The following is a 21891-nucleotide window of genomic DNA, read 5'->3' as shown; positions in this document are numbered from 1 at the left end:
AATTCATAATACAATAGGATAGAATTTATCCCCTCTCCCTCATACAATCCCTTTTCAATCTCTCATTCCACCCCCAGCACCACCCACCTTCTCTGGTTATTTTCCTTAACGTATCGGTTCCAACTTACTTTTTTTCTTTCAATTTTGATGAATAATTGGAATTTCTTCTACATTTCCTATGTATAGTTCTCCCCCATTTCTCTCTCCATCTCTCTCTTCCTCTCATTTTATTCCGTCATGATGATAACATTACGGGGGGGGGGTGACAGCAATAATAATTCAGATAAAACAAATTTTGTTAAAAAATATATCACTGCATTTCTGAAACTTGCCAGTGACGATTGTCATAAAAATATAAGCAAAATACCCCCCAAAGTTGCCGTACACTGTAAAAAAAACAATGGGTAAATTGTTTAACCAGCACGAGGGTAATTGTGTCCAACCAATTTGGGGAAGTATTTTACCCAATGCGGGAAGCACGTTGTCCCGTAAGGTTAAAAAAATAAGCAGCAATTACTTTAAAATGGGCAAAATTTTCATCACACCGGATAACTAAAATTACCCAAAGGAAATGCCCAATGTTAGTTGGACACATAATTACCCTTATGGAGCATTTTTACCCAATTATAAAAGAGATGACATTAAAAATTCGGATATAAACAATCACGAAATTTGTAACGCTTTCAGAATTATGAGACTGTCACCTATATGCCAACATACTGTACGTGTCAACAGCCGTTTTATCCTTTATTTCAATTTCTTGATATCCAACTTTCTTTTTTGATATCAAGAATTGCGTGAACAACACAAATAACCCTTTCAAGACCCCCACACAAATTTTATTAAAAGCAGTCCAATTGTATCGTGTATCCAAACTTTTCAATTCTTTACCCGGCAACATTTAGAATGATCAATGACATAAACTCTTTCAGCACGCAAATCAACAATTTGAAAATATTACTTCTTTCTTTCTCTTATTTTTAAACATGATGTTGTTTTACATTCATGTTGATGTGATTTATTTCCTTTCATGTTACTTTTGTTTGTTATGTTTCTATATTTTTACAAATGTTGATGTTTTTGAATAATTTATATTCTGTTTTTGTCATCACATATTTTGTTTAATTATGTCTGATTTTTGTACTATATATAAATTTCTGTATTCTTGATACCGAACTATGAAACACATTTCCACACAAATAGCACAATATGCACCTCTTGTTATCAATATCAGTTTCTAACGGCGAGCGAGTGATAGTCGGATATGTTTTCAGGGAAGAAGTTCTCATTGTTTGAAAGTTACTCATAACAAATTTTAAAATGTGTTCTCTCTAAATGCAAAAGAGCCAATCTAGCCCCTAATCACACCCCCTTGGAGTGAGGGACCAATCCCCTTGAAGTTGAAGTGAACTGTACACTCGTTTAGATGCATTATAACACCTTCTGGAGTGAACTGCATGTGCCTCTTCTTGCTGTTCACTCCAAAAGGAGTCACAATGTACTCTAAATGGATGTACAGTTCACCCCGAAGGGATTGGTCCCTATAGTATTACTGCATGTGCCTCTTTATTGGTTCAATTCAATTCACTTATTTCATCTTTCAATGATAGTTCAATATACATATTTACAAAATATAACATTTAAATCAATTTTTATAATACAATAATACCATGAAATCGAAAGGGAAGGAGATCAACTAAAAAGCAGAGCTTGTAGGGTGAAGGCCCCCTTTTATAAGTATCTTCTTGCAGTTCACTCCAAAAGGAGTCATAATATACTCTAAATGGATGTACAGTTCACTCCAAAGGGATTGGTCCCTATAGTATTACTCCAAGAGGAGTGTTATTGGGGATTAGATTGGCTCTTTTTCTTTCAGAGAGTACAAATTGTCCCCAGAACGTTCTTCCCGCTTAAAAGAAACGTTTGAAACAAGTCAGTCTAATCACTGCTTTTGACCGTTTACCCCTAAACGATTCATTGTTCCTAAAATGAAGGGTCTTTGTTTATTCTACAATTTTGTTTTAAAGGATGGGAACAATTTTCTTTGTAACATAACTCGTAAATCATAATAAAATTTCAAATTAATTAAACTATCAAATGTTTGCAAGTACGAAGTTTCAAGAAAACACAGTAGGCCTACTTTAATTTCCTGAAATAGGCCTGCGAATCTATGTATGAACGAGTTTTCAAGCATACATAGCACCTGCTCAATAAAATCTTTTTATAAAATCTATTAAAAAAAACGCTTAAGTTTAATTGGCATATGCTATCATATCACTCTAACACAAAGTTAATTTAGAAAATTGAAGAAATCAAACAAGCATAATATTAAAGATTTCACAGAAATCGGGTGTAAAATAGAAAAGTTATAATATTTTCAAATTTCACTTTTATTTAAAAAAAAACAATGCTCAACACAGATGAAATGAGAGAGCCATAGTGTCACAGTCTTTCTATACTTTTTGTATTTTTTCACATGAAATACTTCAATTTTTCCTCATCACGACGGGAAACAAAATTTGATTTCTCCCAGAACAAGATGAATTGACATTATAAGTTACTGTGATTCAATCAAGAGGACCCTTATCGGCAAAGCAGCAAAAATGGAAGAGAGAAAATGAATACTGGTGTATAATATAATGCTTGTTTGGTCTGTAAAATATATATGTATCAATATTTATTGATCGGCACAGAAGCCTATGGACATGAAACTTTTATGAAACTTTTAGTATGAGCACATTTACAGTAACAGTTTAAAACTATTTTTAAAAAATCGATGCGATTGGCTGATAGCAAACCTGCTATAGAGTTGTGCTTCAGGTTATTATAGACAAGTAAGTTTATAAAACACAACCCAAAAATGACACGCTATCTACAATGAACGATCACAATATCCGATTCCAAGATTCTTAGCGACTTTATGCAGGCGTTTTTTCACGTAATCGTAGAACTCGTAGTCTTTCTTCAAATTTTGTTTCAGGATCGAGTAAGTCATCGGAGATGGTGGTAACTTGTAGCTTGTTTTCGATTTTTCCATTGATTGATCTAAGAAGGAAAGAGAGAGGGGGGGGGGGGGAAGGGAGAGATGAGAAAAAAATAATCACAATAATCAGGAGCGGCGTAGAAGGGCTAGTATAGGCTTTTTATTTTTAAACTTCCTTTAATTTAGAGGGTTGGGGATATGGGGATATTCACCTTATTTTGAAAAAGCTAAACTTATCAATTACAGCATTGACATAGTGAACCATATTCCCTTTAAAGCCACTTTTCCATACCCACTTGAAGTCCAGATCCTTTGGTTCTTCGTAAATTACATTTTCAAGTTGTTGCCCCTCTTTTCTCCTCCCCCTTTGCTGTTTTATGTATCTGAAAGTGGCGCCTGGGCATTTGCACACCCCCCTTCCCTCCTGATACGCCATCAGTTTCAACTCCCCGATCACAGTCATGTTCAGGACTTGTGCTCGAAATAATGCAGACAGGTAAACAATGTTAATTTCAAATCCATTGGCGGAATTACCTAAAAAGCCTTAAGATATTTCGTGAAGAAGAGTCAATGACAAATCAGTTCTCAGTTAATGAATAAAATATTCAAGAATCCCTGTAACTTCTATCATCTAACATTGAAAAACGACTGGTAAAGCTCACTGAGATTAACCTTCCGGTGGACGCTTATTACACCAAGTAACTGCTTACCTTTATTTTCCGCGTATATTTTAGCTGCTCCACCGAATGTTTCTGGGAGAAGCTTTTCTAAGACAGCCATGGAGAGATCGTATTCTTCAACCAGACCAATTACCAAGAACTTATCGACATTGAGTTTGGCTTGTTTCAATGCGTAGTTGGGATATTTACTGTTGAGAGGGGAAAAGGGCAGTAAAGGGGGAGTGACATACTTTTGAATGAAGATAATCTAAAACATTTAATCTGAATGATTCAGAATATTATATGCCACAAAAGAAAATCATATAATAGATGAAAAATCATAATGTTCTTTCATTAAGATAACATATCATTGTGTAATAATTCGCATCGATGTAGTAGGCCTTAAGGAACGGAGGGGAACATGGAAACTAAAAGATGAGGAAAAATGAAAGAAGTACGAAATATTTTAAATATATCTTTGAATTTCATAAAAAGAAATTACCACAAACTACGAAGAAGACACAAGTGGATCCTCCGTGAAAGGGCGTTAAAAATAGATGATGATGCAGAAAATATAGAGAACTGTTATTGAAAGAGGATATGGTGAAGAATGAAAAACGGATTCGTTTTTAGACACATATTTTACCTGCATTTAGGATCGTATCCACAAAATGATGTGATGTAGAAATTACGGAACATACTACTAGTGCATTCACCTCTGGCTTTTTGTACACAATCATCTATCGTCTGGAGGGAAAGAGGAAAAGGAGAGAAAGAAAGAAAGGAAATAAAGAAAGAAAGAAAGAAAGAAAGAGAGATAGAAAGAAAGAAAGAAAGAAAGAAAGAAAGGAAGGAATGAATGAAGGAAAGAAAGAAGGAAGGAAGGAAGAGAGAAAGAAAGAAAGAAAGAATGGAAGGAAGGAAGGAAGGAAGGAAGGAAGGAAGGAAGGAAGGAAGGAAGGAAGGAAGGAATGAAGGAAGGAAGGAAGGAAGGAAGGAAGGAAGGAAGGAAGGAAGGAAGGAAGGAAGGAAGGAAGGAAGGAAGGAAGGAAGGAAGGAAGGAAGGAAGGAAGGAAGGAAGGAAGGAAGGAAGGAAGGAAGGAAGGAAGAAATAAATAAATAAATAAATAAAGAAAGAATTTAAGACAAAAAGAAAGAAAGAAAGAGGTAGATCGGGTGGTCGTAGAAGGGAAAGAGAGGGAGAGGAAGTGGGGAGAGAAGGAATACAGTGGCAGTGATTATAAAATTCAAAATGAATTGTCTAAAAATAATATAGGATTGACAATTCCCATGATTTGTTTTAGCCATTTTACCACCAACATTGTGGTCAAATTTATGTCGTCTAGCCTACATAGCCGAGCTTACAAAGGTTAAGTTTTCTAAATGTCATCACAGTATTATGGACCTAGTTCATGAAACTTTAATATATAATTTTTGCAGTGATACCGTCAGCTCAACTTGAATATCTCAGAATAACCCGGTATAACATAGCATTAAATTAACCCCCCCCCCTTCCTCCCGCCGCCGCTTGATGCTCATTACCTCACCAATGTTTTTGATTGCCATTTCCCCGTTTAATCATCAATATCACGTTCCCCAAATTATCCAACCGTACCAAAATGATGGAGAGTCACTACAGTATGAGATTGTTTGGCAATATCTAATACTATTTCTATAGCAGCACTGTAACTGACCTGGCAACGGATATGAAACGATTGAAATCCCGAGGAAAATCCGATTCTACTCGAATACCTCTCTACACATGCTGGAACACTACGGCACTCCGATTTAATGGTTTTCTGGACATCATTGATTGAGACAAAACATCGTCGGTGCTCTCGGCGGTTCTGTGAGCAGAAAGTGGCAACGCAACTCCAGGGTATATTTACATGTTATACTTTTGCAAGTAATGGGGCATGCATGCTCTATTTAACTTCTATCCTTCCCATCCGGATCCCTTATCAAGGAGTCCCCGCTCAGTATCGTCGGGAGTATCGTCATTTAGGGAGTTTTGGCACCGACACGCCAAACGCATTCAAGAACGTAGACAATGTATCGTCAAGTGCCCTTCATGACAATGAGCAACCGAGAAGTCTTTGTTGAATAGTGGTGTATCAAAACAGCAGTTCCGTCCTGGACTCTGGACAAACGACACAGTTTCAATTGTTCGTCCGCTCCGAAACTTACGACGATCTGCTGTTCCGGTGCAGAAAATGTGTGACAAAGACCTCTCGGCTATTCATTGTGACTTGACTCGCATTTTCAATACATTTTCTGCGTTCTTGAATTCTTCCTGTGTGGCGGTGCGGAAACTTCCTATTACCTCGTTAGGAAGAGCTCCATTTCGTCGTCTACGGATTTTATCCAGGAGTTCCTCCTTGTCCATGTCCATGTCGCCATGGCGCATGAAATAGAACTTGGACACGAGTCTTTCCACAGGATCTCGTATAATGCTGATCATCACGGGACTTTTCAGTGAGCTGAACACAACGAAGAGACATAAAAGTCAACCAAAAACGATATAAAAAAAATGAATTTAAAATCGTCAATCAAGACATAGTGTCCGATCAAGATTTTCCAATGTTGGATTGGTCTTTTTTAGAGGCTGAAAATTGACTGAATATATCTATGGCAGAATGTTGTTCAATCCATCGAGCAAAAAGTGTAATGGATTTTTTAAAATCTTAATTATGGGCACTCCTTAAAGTTGTTTCTTGTTATTAGAATGGGCAGTCTATAATTGACATTATCATATACAATAATACTGTATTGTATGGTAGTTCCTTTTTTTCTTTTCCCCCATCCCACCTCAAATCGGACCTGACTCGATGAATGTACTTTCTAAGGAGACATGAATTTTAAAGAACAAGTCCAATCGAACAAGTGAATTAATAAAGCAAAATAAACCCACCATAATGCTGGCAATTTCATACAAATCGGATGAAGTCAGTTTGAAATTTCGTTTATTTCACAATGCCGTTATGAACGCCTAGCTTAGCCGGGTAATATAGGAGCGCCTTGAGCACCTAACAAGGTGGATATGTGCGCAATATAAATACCCTATATTATTATGATTTATGGACAACCGGTCTGTATCTTTCTTGAGAACTTGGGCACCTTTGCGGTGTTCATCCATAAACGATCAGTGGCACTCGAATCTTCAGGCCAGATAAAGGATTGGAGGGGCGAAATATTGTGCGTTTGGTTCAGTCGCTCAACAGAAAGTGCACTAACTTGATTCTTGAAGAACCAAGTCGATTAGAGTCATAACCACTTCTCTAGCTGTAACAACTGACAAATTACGCTTTCAAATTTATCCCATGATAATATTCCTAATATAAGTTCACAGAAACACCTATATACTTACGAGTTAAAGCACCGTGTCACTTTTGAAGTAATGATATAAGGAATAAAAATTTTGCCTTTTCTTTTTTATATAATTATATACACCTTCATTAAAAACTTGGACGTAATTCGACTTTTATATTAAAGAGAACAACAACTTTGTTCATAATTTGTTGAGAAACTTTACTTTCTGTAACTTTTGCCAACTTCTACGACTTCGTGCAGTTTGCTCCTATATTGCAACTTTGTGAATTCTTCATAGGGTTGGATATCTAACGGAAGTGCTTAAATCGAATAACCACTTACCTATTCATGTCGATATAGCGGTAATGGCCGTGTACAAGAGCCCCGTCTTGAACTTGTCTGAGTGCAAGATCGAAATATTTCCTCTACAAAAATGTAAACAAACAAATTGGAATAAACTCAATATTTCAATGGTATTTTGTATTTCTCTTTGTGTAATTTATGAACTAAACATGTCACCTAGCCATTGTACACACACACCCTCGCACCCTCCCTCACACATTCGCACACACAAATAAAAAAATCACCGGCAGTTTTGGGCAACTTCATAACCCATCTCCTACTAACATTTTATCAGGTTTTTGCATGATGTTAGTTCATTCAATTATTCGCTGGGCCATGGCTGGCATGCATAAGTTGGTGCATTACATCGGGGGTCGGGTCCCCATGGAAGGGGGTGGTGACCGGATCAATATGAACTCAACCAAAGGGGGGGGGGGCGTTTTCCCGATTAAAATTTCAAAAGCAAAAAAAAAATTTTTCTCCTAAAATTGAAGGTCATTCCGTCCGGGTAAAATTTCACAAGCAAAAAAAAAGAGGAAGGGTTTACCTTAAAATTGAATGTCGTATCATCCGCGGAAAATTTGACAAGCAAAAAAAAAAAAAGGTTCTCACTTTCAATAGGGGGCACTTAAATAAGAACGGTATATTTACATTACAAATTTTGATTATGGCTCTCAAAGGGGGGGGGGGCACGGACCGACCGTGCCCCCATCCGGATCCGCCACTGAACTCAAAGCAATTCATCATCATCATCATCATCACCACCATCTTACCATTTTTACAGGCGGTTCATCCGCAAGCATGTAAGGAAGGCCAACAGGAGTTCCAAAGTGGTGATCTATCTGTAGTCTGAAGACTGTCCATACAAAAGTACGACTTCCACACTTGGGCATTGTTACATACATAATAGTCTTATTCTGGAATGGTGCAGAATTGGAAAAAAATGGAAATAACATCAACAATTTATTGAGGTGAAATTACTGTGTTTTGTCAAATTTGTCTGCCTATAATCGTGACTGCGTTAATGAATGGGAGTTTGTTTTTCGTATGGGGATTAGGGCTATATGGCTATGGTAAAAAAAAATATTTTAGACCTCGTAATATACAAGTTTGCAATCGAATGAAAAAGCTTTGAAATATAAATTCTGATTAGCTGCTATGCAATCTTCTGACTTTCATGAGACCGGGTTTCGAGTCCAGTAACACAACGGTTAGCGATTAGTCGTACGCTTGACTTTCACGATTAATTTCACATTGTAGTCAAGCAATTTAATGTTCTACGATCATTGCTAAGCTTTGTGTTGCGTATGTAACAACTTTCATCAATTATATAAAAATCAATTGGTTGAATTTTCTGGCGACATTCTCTTGTCAGAAAAGGACTGCAACTTTAAATCGATACTCATCAATATTTACGATAACCTTTCAAGGAAAATGAATAGAGGAGCGCTGGTCCCATTGCTGAAAACCTAAAATTAATTTCAACCTTGCAACCAATGACAATTCCCATGGTAATCTCGAATGATCAATTAGTTAAAAACAAAGGTTCCCGTGAACTCTATGGCAGACTATGATATTTGGTTTACATTTATCTTACTTTCTCTAAAAAAATAGTTCGTTAATTGTTGATCGAGGTGTTGATCACTATCTAAAAAAAAAGAAAAAAGAAATCATCACCTTATTTAGTAAATGGCCATACCTTGGCATATATTGGTTTCCCAAAGAGAGACATCTCGTTTTGGAGGACGTCAGAATCACCGTCATCATCCAGGCAGCTATATACCAGTTGGTCATTATTGATCGGTTCGACGTGCTCATTCTCCTTTTCATCGACGAAGTCGAGTGACGACCACAATGTAGATGACGACTCAGACGAAAGGGATGATGATACCCATAATTTTTCAACAATCGTGTTTGTCTTTAGCGGCCGTGAAGAGGATTCTTTCGACTGGCGTTCTCTAGTTCGAATATTTGAACCTCTTTGGTTTGAAATAACGTCCACTGATTTTTCTAGTCTGTTCACCAAACTTTCAAGATGGAGTATTTTCTCTTTAAGTAGAACTATATCTGTAATGTAGAAAACGATGAATAGAAAATGTGGTTGAGGCAGATGAAATTAACATTAAATTCTACGGACATATACCTCATTCAGGAATTCACATCATTATCATATATAGGCATCATTTCTGGTGATGAAGACAAACAGCGTAACTATATTGGCATTCAACTTAAAAAATAATCATGTGTATTAGTCATCATTTTATAGGCTTTCAATTCGTATACCCTACTTAATTAATTACACACATTTTCTACATATACATGTACATGTATATGTTTATTTGTATCAACATGTATGTTGAAAGGAATATGCACGTCCGACATAATTATAACAAGACCCACAAACACAATGGTGATCCACGGTTCGTCGGTTAGTAGATAAGTCTCTGCGGTTCGAACCCCAACCCAAAACCATTTAGAACATGTGAAAATTACAAGTAACCTGAAACATACGTTCGCTGTCCTCATCCTCAACGATTGTGGTTCTGGTACTCGATGAACTACTGGGTGATGTCGGTGGTCTTACGATGAAGTATAGCACTAAAGATCCAACAAATAATATGATAAATGGGCGGAGGCTGCTTCTTCCGTTCGCCATGGCAATCGAATTTAGTTTATCCATCCATGGAGCTATTAATCCATCCATATATTGATATTCATATTTTTTGACAAGGTTACGTGGTTATAAAGTCGATCAACTGTCTCGTTTCTATCCGCTTTGTGGATGCATTCGAATCGAATCGCAAAGTCTTCATCTATGGTTTATGTAAACGTATTAATTGTTCCATCAACCCATTCGGCCAATTCTATTGTTCCTTCTACGAGTTCCTGTTATTTACATTTGTCTGCTTTTGAAAGCGTTACATAACTTTTTTTCTCCCATGTGAGAAAACTGGGGACTATTCTTGCCCCTTTTCTTTCATTGCACCCGCTGGTCAACAAAAAACACGTAAATCAGCATGATAACCTGTTCAAGGATATCATTATGTTTCTTCGTGTCTACGCATCTTCCGGCATGATTGAGAAGAGATGGATAATCTTCATGACGATGTTAAAGTAAATATACTTCGACGCTTTTGATGCTGATAGTATTGTACTTTACAGGGAAAGTTCACCCTGACAAAAAGTTTGTTGTAAAAATAGCAGAAAAAATAATAAAAAATATCGGTGAAGGTTTGAGGAAACTGCATTAGATATTAAGAAAGTTATTGGAATTTGAAACTTTGATTTGTGACGTCATAAACGAGCAGCTGCCCCATTTGTAATGCAATATGAAATGCATAAATTATTACATTTTTTAATGGTTCGTGATGACTTATTTTCTACTTTCTTTTTAGGAGCGTTTGTGAATGATTTGTGTATTGCTATACTGAAGGGACAATAACAACTTTTTTTTTCCAATTTTCTGAGTAAAAATGACATTTCATTGATTTTTTTACCATTTGGTATGTAAGTAAGCTGCTCGCATATGACTTCACAAATCAAATAATTTTAAGTTCTAATATTTTCTTATTTTTTGTTGGATTTTTACTCAAAACTTCGCCGATGTTTTTTATTATTTTCCTGCAATATTTACAATAAACTTTTTGTCAGGGTGAACTCCCCTTTAATGCCCCCATCCACTCCCATCTGCCCCCCCCTCTAATTGCACGCACAAAAACCTTATACCCATGCATTATTATACATGCACTATTCTATTTTCTTCTACCACCATATATATATATATCTATGTCCACCACATATCTCTCTCTCGCATACACACACACACACACCCTCTCACACACACCCACACACACCCTAACACCCGACATAGCCATCACTCGCAGACAAGCTCACCCTCACAACACATTTTTTTTTCTCTCCCTCTCTCTCCCACTATCTCTTTCTCTACTCTTTTTAAACACACACCCACCCCACACACACTGGAACCACATACACACACAAACTCCCTCTTTCTCTCTCTCTTATTTTCCTATTCACTTATATATACATTTCAACTGTCTGTCTTTATAATTTCAGATAAGATATTAGCCATATACTAAAAACAAACAAAACTCTTGAGGAGATGACGATTACGTTCCAAATTTATTTCACTGAATCTATTCAATTCCTTTCTGATTTCCTTCAATAAAAAATGTATGCGATGATAAATGCGACGGTTAACACGAGCGAAACCAACTCCAGACGGCTCAAAATAATCTATTGCTGCGTTATTTCCAATAACATAACATTTAATCGTTTTGGATTTGGTTTCGTTTGTGAGACTGCCACATAATACAGTCAATGGCAGGAGTGGAACTTCTCGCAACTACATCGATCTAGAACTGGATCTAGACTTTGGAATACACTCCCCTCTTCCATCCGAACAACACCGACCATATCATCTTTCAAACGACAACTCAAGTCATATCTTTTTCCAAATATCTAGTTTTCTATTTTCATTTATTTAATGTATATTTGTTTTTATGATTTTTGCTATCACTGTTTGGTTTGACTTGGCTAACCCATCTGGGGCCTGGTGGCCTCAAGTGCTATACTAGAGCTTCTGTGAATGATGTGCTGACCGGGCTTGTCCCTTAAATTGTTGGTGAACGAAGCAGCAAGCAGGGCCTCATCTGGCGCAGTTGAGAACACCAATAGTTGATGCAATTTGATGTATATAATTCTACACTTTTTTTGTTACTAAACATTTATATTTTATTTCTGACAATTGTAAGCGCTGTGATACTTTTTGTGTATAGCGCAGATAAATAACTATTATTATTTATTATTATTATTATTATAAACTTTTCTTCATTCTATTTGATGATCTTAAAGATGAAGCTGAACAGATACTACTTTATATCAATGTTTCAATATGTCATTATTTAGTCTTCCCTGTAGAAGAAAAACAGGGATATTAATGAATTGAGGCGGCATAGTTATCCACTAAGTAAAAATAAACAAATAAATGAATAATTAAACAAATGAATAAATTAATGGATGAATAAATAAGTAAATAAATAGAATAAATTAATGATGAATATAAAAAATATCATTTGATCAGATAAATGTAAATTTTCTAATTTCAACTTCAAGACATACGATGTTTGAGAGTTTTGAAAGAAAACGTTTTTAATACATGATTTATTGGCGCCAGATTTCGTTCATTTATTATTCAATAAGTCCATAAATGATGTCATAATTTATATACGGTTAGGCCAGAACAATATTTCGTAGAATGCGTAATCGGACTTCATTGTTTTAAAAGGGAATAATTTTCTTCTCGGAAGACAGTAATTTTTTATTCTTTTCTTCAGAGGGATCGATTTGCTCATTTCCCAACCCCCTCTCTCTCTCTTTCAATCTCTCCCTAACTCCATCATACACTTGCCTACTTTTTTTTATACCTTCATATCATTATAAATTATTTAAACTTGGTTGAGAAATAGACAATACTATACAAAGTAAATGAAAATCAAATATGATTACGTTCAAAATTTATTTCATTGAATCGAAACATTCGAACATTTCAATATAATTCTATTCTTAATACTTAAAAAAATACAAACAAGGTTTAATCAATACAATGGGAGGAGGTAGTTCATCTCACGGCCAGGATTATACTATTCTGTGCGAATTTTACAATTTCAAACAGGATCGCGAAATGCCAATTGAATATTTTTATTTTACAACTTATGGTTTAAATCTTAATGGCTCATTTATTTCTCTCGAAAATTCAAACGTTGTTATTCCTGATTTCAAAGGTCCTCATGTCAAATCAATATACATGTATATATATATATATATATATATATATTATTGCAGTTTTGGGACAAATACCAGCTGAAGTTTTAAGCTTTGAAGTAGAATGGCTTCACAAGTGTCAAAGATGCTTAACATCCCGTGTCTGGACGTCAAATATTCCAATCGTCGCAATGTTTATAGTTTAAATATGCATTTTATGACTATTCGATCATTGCTATAATAAGGCAGAACAACTTCCGATACCAAGTTCCTTAGCAACTCTATGTAGTCTCTTTTTCACGTAGTCGTAAAATGCGTAGTCATACTTCATTCGCTGTTTTAAAATGGAGTATGTTTTCGGAGATGTCGGTTTCTTGAAGTTTGTTTTCGATTTGTCTATCGATTGATCTGGAATATAAAGAGAATAGGAAACGTGGAAGACAGAAGAGAAAAAATATCAGAGATAGAATGATAAAGAAAACGAGAAAAAACACGAAATTGAAAATAGAAAGAATGTATGGAAGATAGAGAGAAATTGAAAGATTAATAAAGAGAAAGAAGGGGAGAGAAAAAATAAACAATAATTAAACGAATATACTGAATATCTAAATTAATTTCAAACATGTGTTCAAGTCAAGATTATTCTAACACTGCGGGTTTACTGAAAAAAAAAACCTCGTTTTGGGATGAATAGTAAAACCTCTGGTCTGGACATAATTCGGAAATCAGGTCACCCGTCTACAGTGGTCATTCATTTGTTTTCATGAGATAGGCCTCCATTAAGACATTTTAACAAAAGTCTGACCATCGACTTCCTCAAACACCCAGGCATCAAATACTGAAAATGCAAAAACATATTCCCGGAAAAGGGTAAGGAAAAATACGCTATGTTGCAAATTTCTGTAAATGTTCCACCGTTTAGTGTCGATATTTATTTTTTGTCATAATTTTTCTTTCTTATTTTCGATCGCATACTGAATATGAAACGTTTAATTAAACCTGGGTCCAGCGCCTGTACTACTTATGCTTCAAGAGCACAACGCCAAAATCACGTACCTTTGTTCTCTACATATATTTTCGCTGCTCCTCTAAATGTCGCCGGAAGTAGTTTTTCGAAGACAGCCATGGTGAGGTCATATTCCTCCATCACACCAATCACGAGAAACTTGTCGACGTTACGTTTAGCCTCCTCTAAAGCAAAGGACGGGGATTGACTGTATAATATCAAAACAAAAGAAAATAAAAGGATATGTTTAATGCGACCGTCATGACAGAGGATGTTCATTATGTTGCTCTCGAACACAATTATGCAAAGCAAAGAGGGAAAGTTGAGATTAAAAGAAAAATCTGCGCCTGAACAGTCCTAAGGTTTGAAAACGACCATGTGCATTTTTTTCAATTAATATCTGCTGCCCTCTCTGTCCTTTGTTCTGTTTTATTGGTAAAAAATAATTGTATTTTATGCAGGGACGACTGGAGCAGTTCTAACTTAGCTTCCCTGGGGTTAATAAAACGTTATTATGATTATTAAGAGACACGGAATTAGTGCTTGATTAAATCACCAAACAGAACACGGGTATATTATTGGTCCGCAACATTCAAGTACCTCATTGGCATCCATTGAATCTGATTAAATTAATTAACCTGAGTTATGGCAAGCTACCTGTCATGATAAATATCTTTAAATATGCAATTCAAGTAATAACTGAAGAAATAATGAAATAGCAATGAAATGTTCTTATTTCCTTGTAAACAATTTTGTTAACATTTATTTGAGTAGAACAAATAATTGATGTTCCATTTTTTTACCTGCATCTTGCGTCGTAACCGCAGAATGATGTGACGTACATATTACGATACAATGGCCATGTACAATCTCCTCTGTCTTTCTCAATACAGTCATCTAATGTCTGCAACAATTAGACAGCAAATGTGTAGGAATGGAAAAATGAAAAATAAATATTTTAATGAACAATAGTATATTTATTGTTAACCATGCACATTCTCAACTACTTTTTCATAATTTTACCATATACTGTTTTTGTTTTGTTTTGTTCATTTTGACATTTAGATTTCTCGTGTACATTTTGTTTCTTTATTTTTGGTCCCATCTTGTGTGTTTATGAGTGTCTATACAGGTAATATCTGGTGGTCTTTGTGTATATGAAGTAATGTGGATGGTATGTGTGTGTGTGGGGGGGGGGGGGGGGCGTGTGCGTGTGTGTGTGTGTGGTGAAGGGTGGGATGCCCGCGCGCGCGATCTGTGCTTAGATCATTTGAAAATTGATACGAAAGCGGATTTATTAGACTATATGTGCGATGTTGATTATACTATTTTACTCTATGTTCATTCCACTTTAGATTTATTAATACATGTACATCATTTTCATCCTATGTTTGTACATTCATGAAATTTGTTTTTATGAAAGAAATTAACGAAATTCATTATAAAATAAATCCATTAAAGATTGTCCTTACTTTGTAGGCAAAATTATTATGTACGTATGTACGAATCTTAGATATTTTTTTCCCTTCTTTTAACTTTTTACTTTAACTTGAGTACGAAATTTTGAGGTTTCTTGAAGAATTAAAATATATATGTATGTATATTATCATTTAGGCCTATACGCCTAAATATGTTGCACGAATGAATACATTTTGAAACAATAGACGCAATACCAGTGAAAGGAACACGAAAGTACTTTCAACCTCATCTTCGAGATAGGCTGCAGAGCCCTTTGAAGATTACAGCAGATGATGATGATGATGAACCTTACCTCGTTTGGTAGGGCCATTCTCGGTCCTAATTGTTTGATGAGTTCTTCTTTGGTCATATCCTTATCACCGTGTCGCATAAAATAGAAATAAGATTCAAATCGGCTTACTGGATCACGGAGCATACTCATTAAGATGGGTTTCTTGGGAGAACTAGAGCAGAGATAATAAAAAATAAATAAATAGTATTAAATACTACAAGGGAGAAAGATATTGTAGTAAAAACGAATCTTTCGTATTGTCTGTATGTTCTGAAAGATCCAATTTTATTTTTAAACAAGTAGAACACCTCTGGCAGTCTCGCCTATAACATTACGCGATTCAATATAGCAGCAGTGCTGACTTTAAATAAACTATTGAATAATTATTCACAAAATACGCCATTAATAAAATATTATGTTCACTGACCTTGGTCATGTGACCTAAGCCTCGTGCAAAACGAACAGTAATACTTGATTACCCTTAAAATGTACACGTTTCATGAGCTAGACCCACAAAATATCTAACTCATGATGACGCTTCAAAAACTTTACCTTGGGCAAGAATTCAATGTTGACGGCGCCTATAGTCTCGCTCTGCTGTGCAGGCGAGACAAAAACATGCAAGGTTTACCCTAATCGGATAATCCCTTCACGATTTGTATAGAAATGTTTTATGTTTGAATCCATAGTTTCTGACTCATAATATAATTATTTCGAAAACAGACATTTAGAAGATTCACTTACCCATACATATCAATAAAGCGATAATGACCATGTATTATCGCTCCATTCTCTGATTCCTCTATTCTGTCGTCTATAAAATCTCTCTAAAGTAACATATAAAAACGGAGAAACTGTGAAATACATGAAAGATGATCAAAATTAATATTTGGAGAGCAAATATGATTAAAAATCATTGTCATGCCACCGCTCTCCAAATTATTTCTTTAAAAAAAATCGAATTAACAATGGGACTCAGTTCGTCTTTTTAAGGAATGGCGTAATTTTGTCTTGATAATTTTTTTTCAGTCTTTCGCATCGGGAATCTTGTAATTTTCGAAATTAACTGACTGATTAAATTATATGTTATTCTACAATTTCCATTTTAAATGGTGTTTGATATTTGTTGTATATATGTTTTGAAATTCGCACAAACAAATAACAAGCATGTCTTATGATCTACATAAAAAGTCTTTCATCACTGTGTAAATGAACCTTAAGGGTGGATGAAGATAAGATGACATTGAAATTCTTCCATGTCTCATTGCTAGTCAAATAAATCTAAAAATATTTAAATCTGAGAAACAAGTTTATTATTTTCATTTTACAGATAGAATTTCAAAGACTAATAATATGGCATCCATAAATTGGTATTCGCTTAATTAAAAAGGTCAAATTAAACACTGCATAAATCACCGATGTTACAGAGTGACAGAAACCACAATCATTAATAGCGGTATCTGTCAACATTTGATCTTAAATCATATTCAGGAATTTAAGCCTCATTGAAATAATCTGATCTGTTCATCAGTTTATCATTGATCACTGTATAATATGAAAAAAAAAGAAATTGCTCTTACAATTTTTAAAGGCGGATTATCCCCCAGCATGTATTCGAGATTAACCGTTGATCCAAAATGATGGATATCCCGGAGTCTCATGGCTGTCCATACAAATGTTCTGCTTCCACACTTTGGCATGCTAATATACATCACAGTTTTATTCTGGTTGAAATAAAAGAGATGAAAAAAAAACCAACTGAGTAAGAACACCACAAGTCAGTTTTCCAAGAGGACCACATCCCAGGTGTAGATACGAACCAATAGCGCCATCTCGAGTCTTCAACTACTCATACCTGGCCAGTTTTCTAACCCATAGTAATATAGACCCACTTGAATGATAACATGTTAATTCGCTACTAAATACATTTATACCGCAATAATTATGTTAACAAGTAGCAAAACAATCACTTTTCATCTCAAAACATTTTATTTTCTCTATACAAATACAATTATAGGTCATTTTATTCTCTGTAGTATTAGTACATGTAGATATCTGAAAACGTACATTTTAAGACTATGCATTTATAACACGCAGTTAATGAGAGACCACACACAGTTCACTCCCCCTTTTAAAAAATCTACTACAGGGTCCTGGGAAGCGTTTCATGAAACGGCTTGTCGGACGTTTTTCCCGACATGCCGTGTTTTATCTGTTTACCATTACAGTGCAATCAGACGAAATTTTGATGAAATGCCCCCTCCCTCCCCCGGAGGATTTAACCAGCGTATACCTACGTATGATTGCCAAGCCATTTATCATTGTGTCATATAATATGAGTGATTGTTAAGAATGTCATTTGTTAATAACTCAACATTATATCTCGATAAAATTTATGAAGATGGAATACCTAATATCATGCATTTGAATTTTTTTAAATATCAAGAATTAAATTCTTCCTGTCCGGATTTAAGATGTGTGGCATCCCCTAGACAGATGCAAACGATATCGCAGATTGAATCATATGTGTTTTTTTTTTATTAAACCAACAATGGGAGATCATGTTTAAAGTTGCAATTTTCCTGGTTTCCAGGAGATGGACAGAAATATATTGATTGGTTTTATTGTAATTATACCAATTATCACATTAGAATAAAATTATCAGCTACTTATATTCATTTTGAGGTAATCATTATAATCATTACGATTCTTTTCTTTTGCTTGTTCTGGGGACGACTGTAATGTTAAAGAAATTTAGGTAATTTATAAAGCCAAACGATATCGTACAAAAATAATTATGTGTAGGGGGGTGGATGCGAGTGAGCGCGTTGTATATAATCCGATGTCTTCAAAATGCACTTAATTGTGGTGCATGTTTGCATGTATACTGCAAGTTGAAAAAAGGAATTATTTCACTTACCTTATCATATACTGGCTTTCCATTGACAGAATGCCTGCTTTCAACAATATCTCGGAAATCATCGTCACAATCATATATAAATCCACTCTTAGCACGATCATTGTCCGTCTCGATCACGTTCACCGCGACGACTGGATTTACAGCCAGGTTTATCGGAGGTCGTACTGGCGATCGTTTTATATGGTTTATTTCTCTTTGAGTGAGTTGTAAGGCTTGTTGTGGTGCTTGTAATACTTTCTTTACGTACGTTATACTCTGAGGTTTTGCCCGTGTATCTGTAATAAGGAAATGAACAACAATCAAATAAATTAAGACGACACTTAATTACATAAGATGTGATATGCCATAAGTGCGCAGTATCGCTCTATATAAAGTAAGAGAGGCGAGATGCCGTGGCCGAGTGGTCTATATAAGGCGCCCGACTACATGTACACCACGAAGGTCCGGGGTTCGATTCCCGACCCTCGACTCAGTCATTTTTATATACCTCGCTCTATTATCTTGCATCAGATAAATGAAAATGCTTTAAGTATTATTGATTATCGATACAAACGTGTGCACGTGTTTTGTTGTTGTTGTTTTGAAATATGAATAAAAAAAAGGGTAGGGAATAGTGATTATTCAGCATGTTTAGAGCAATACATACTGATACACAGTCAAGCCCTTCTGTTAAGGCCACCCAACGTCAGAAAAACCGGAGCTTTAATACATATATATTCCTCTCAAATTGGAGACATTTTTGTGGCCACGAAAGACAGGGTTTCATTGTAGACAGGAGATCTCGAGAAAAAGGGTTTGACTTTAGAAATTTCAGTGAAATTTATGTTCCAAAATTGATTAATCATGCATAACTTTATTATGGCGTTACACATACTGAGTGATTTAATGGGATAATTATGCCTGCACAATGACATAGTAGAATAATGCAATGCAAGTTTTTGTTTCAGGAATTCCTTTATGCGGGTTGTTCCACTGTATTGTTTATGGTTTTCATTGTGCAAATGAAAGATTTAAGTTATACATGTACTAGGTTTAAAGGTATCGTTTAACTTTGTGAGCAGCCGATTTAAAAAATTCTCAAACCAAGATGAAACATGTGTACAAGTGCATGTATTAGAACTAATAAACCCTGAAAACAACCATTATTGAGAATGAAAAGCTAAAACTACAAGGCAAAACCCGATTTTGTAAATAGGCGTCTATATGGGATGAAATTAACATGGTGTTTTCGGTCACTTTATATTTCAATTTTTGAAGCACTAAATAATTATTTTCGAACGCAATTTTTTCTGGGCTTCATTTTTGTAACATATCACAGACACGGGTGACGAGTGTGACCTTCTAGCTCAGATTTTTTTAAAGTCAAACCAATGTTAACCAATCACTTTAAGTATTTTTTTTGTCCTTCAACAAAGAGGGACTAGGAGAAGGTTATCATTAGTTATTATACCCAATTATGATAATCATTTAATTTGTCACTAATATTCAAATTGCTCGAATTCACGTTTAATAAATACGTAGGCTTAGTTAGAGTCTTTACCGTAACATCTCAGAATATTCATTGAACACTTTGAATAACAGCATTTTATTGCCACATCATGATATTGAGAAAATGTGTGTCCCTTTATTCCCCAAACTTCAACTTATACGTAAGTGACAAAAGCAGATATGGGAATATTCCAAATTGACATGTACACAGACGGGAAAAAGTGTTATATGAACTGTGGAATAAATGATTAATTTTATGTTCTTACTTCTGTAACGCGAAAAGCTAATTTGTGAAGATTTTAACAATATACTTCTAAAATGATACCATATTTTACCTCTTTTCCTTTCCCTTTCTTTTTCTCCTTTTTTTCTTGCGGGTGGAGCTTTTGGGAGAAAGAACTCCAAGCCCGCCCCCTTCTATACACAAGTGCTTGATGGAAAACTCCACAGGAATTTATAAAACACGCTGCATACTGGATTTAAAACCAAGACTTGATTCAGATTATTAACGGTAGCCCACTTGCATATCCGCTAAAAATAAAAGAATTGATATGCACCGGACCTCAAATATCAGTAAAGTTTGTCACTTTCGTGATTATCTTTAGACGCAACAGAAACTGGGGTGTAATAACTAAATTGTCATGTTAAGAGGTGTATTTATGCCAACGAAGCATAGATGTTGTTTTGAAAACTGTGTGATCTTGAGTAACCATTCACGGAGATGAAAGGGGAAGAATGAAAATTTATCATCTTACCTTTATTCGTTATTTCAGTCTGACTCCTCTTTTCCTTTCTGGTCCACGCCATTGGCCCGATAACAAAGTACACCGCTGAACAGGACGCGAGCAGCAACAAGGCGATTCGGAATTTGTACATTCCCGCCGCCATTTTTACCCGCTTCCACCAGAACTCTCATTTATTTTTAAAGACTGGTTTTGAGGAGCCAACCATGTCACAGAGGTGGTGCCTCTGATCCTGGTTAAAATGTGATCCACGCCATTACTTTGCAACCACCTGTAGGGTCTACAGTATAAAATTAACTCTGCTTCCTGTCAAGTTGTACACGTTACGTACCAAATCAATGCCTTCTTTATTATGCAACTGATCGAACAAAAGTTCCTTGTAAGATCCAGTGTTATGCATAAAGGCATTTATCGTAGGTACATCCCTCTCTCACAGAATAACCCCAAGTCTTTTGAGTACACAAAGACCATAGACAATACAAAGGACTAAGTAGTTGAGAGGTTTTACGTTCGGTGGTTCAGTGTGCGGGTGCTTTTGAGAGTGATGACGTAACAATACGAGGCGCCGCAATGAAAGAGAGGGAAAAAACTTGAAATGGGTGTGTCATTGAACAGTGATCAATATGTTTACAGATATTAACATTGAGGAATGCCGCTGTTTGGGGTTGCCTTGCCTATGTTTAATCATTTGCCCCACCCCTCACCAACCTCACTCCTTAAAGGACAAGTCCACCCCAACAAAAATTGATTTGAATAAAAGGAGAAAATCCGACAAGCCTAACAGTGAAAATTTAATAAAAGTCGGATGTAAAATAAGAAAGTTATGACATTTTAAAGTTTCGCTTAATGTCACAAAAAAGTTATATGCACATCTTGGTCGGTATGCAAATGAGCAGACCAATGACGT

General features: G+C 35.5%; 2 protein-coding genes across 3 annotated transcripts; both read right to left on the bottom strand.

Moving 5' to 3' along the window:
- Positions 1-300: 300 nt before the first annotated feature.
- On the bottom strand, positions 301-10119 carry LOC129254418 (heparan sulfate 2-O-sulfotransferase 1-like). 2 transcript variants are annotated; one of them, XR_010292747.1, is made up of 9 exons: positions 9805-10119; positions 8993-9360; positions 8067-8210; positions 7294-7376; positions 5966-6122; positions 4289-4389; positions 3694-3851; positions 1884-3045; positions 301-1351 (listed from the first exon to the last, which is right to left on the bottom strand). XR_010292747.1 is itself a non-coding variant. In XM_064095819.1 (8 exons), the coding sequence occupies exons 1-8, from the start codon at positions 9995-9997 to the stop codon at positions 2873-2875; spliced, it is 1377 nt and encodes a 458-aa protein (XP_063951889.1). In that variant the 5' UTR covers positions 9998-10110; the 3' UTR covers positions 301-2872. The 2 variants fall into 2 exon arrangements, 1 of the variants encoding a protein (XP_063951889.1); XM_064095819.1 differs by having other exon boundaries at positions 301-3045; positions 9805-10110.
- A 2694-nt stretch (positions 10120-12813) lies between these two features.
- Positions 12814-21435, bottom strand: LOC129254419 (uronyl 2-sulfotransferase-like). Its single transcript, XM_064115353.1, has 8 exons — positions 20997-21435; positions 18754-19028; positions 17414-17557; positions 16578-16660; positions 15855-16005; positions 14887-14987; positions 14134-14291; positions 12814-13485 (listed from the first exon to the last, which is right to left on the bottom strand). The coding sequence occupies exons 1-8, from the start codon at positions 21127-21129 to the stop codon at positions 13313-13315; spliced, it is 1218 nt and encodes a 405-aa protein (XP_063971423.1). The 5' UTR covers positions 21130-21435; the 3' UTR covers positions 12814-13312.
- Between the last annotated feature and the right edge of the window lie 456 nt (positions 21436-21891).

The sequence above is a fragment of the Lytechinus pictus genome, chromosome 2 (assembly GCF_037042905.1).
Source record: "Lytechinus pictus isolate F3 Inbred chromosome 2, Lp3.0, whole genome shotgun sequence".
In the NCBI taxonomy this organism is placed as follows: domain Eukaryota; kingdom Metazoa; phylum Echinodermata; class Echinoidea; order Temnopleuroida; family Toxopneustidae; genus Lytechinus; species Lytechinus pictus.
The sequence above is the reverse complement of the archived record's forward strand: the minus strand, read 5'-3'. Positions and strand labels throughout refer to the sequence as shown.

What these genes read in the sequence shown, in the direction of transcription:
- LOC129254418 (XM_064095819.1), bottom strand. Translation starts at nt 9,997, where the DNA reads ATGGATGGATTAATAGCTCCATGGATGGATAAACTAAATTCGATTGCC. An exon ending in GGAAACCAATATATGCCAAG is followed by an intron (nt 8,211 to 8,992) that starts GTATGGCCATTT and finishes GCACCATTCCAG; the next exon opens with AATAAGACTATTATGTATGT. An exon ending in CGCTATATCGACATGAATAG is followed by an intron (nt 6,123 to 7,293) that starts GTAAGTGGTTAT and finishes CGTTGTGTTCAG; the next exon opens with CTCACTGAAAAGTCCCGTGA.
- LOC129254419 (XM_064115353.1), bottom strand. Translation starts at nt 21,129, where the DNA reads ATGGCGGCGGGAATGTACAAATTCCGAATCGCCTTGTTGCTGCTCGCG. An exon ending in GAAAGCCAGTATATGATAAG is followed by an intron (nt 17,558 to 18,753) that starts GTAAGTGAAATA and finishes TATTTCAACCAG; the next exon opens with AATAAAACTGTGATGTATAT. An exon ending in ATAATCCGCCTTTAAAAATT is followed by an intron (nt 16,661 to 17,413) that starts GTAAGAGCAATT and finishes ATGTTACTTTAG; the next exon opens with AGAGATTTTATAGACGACAG.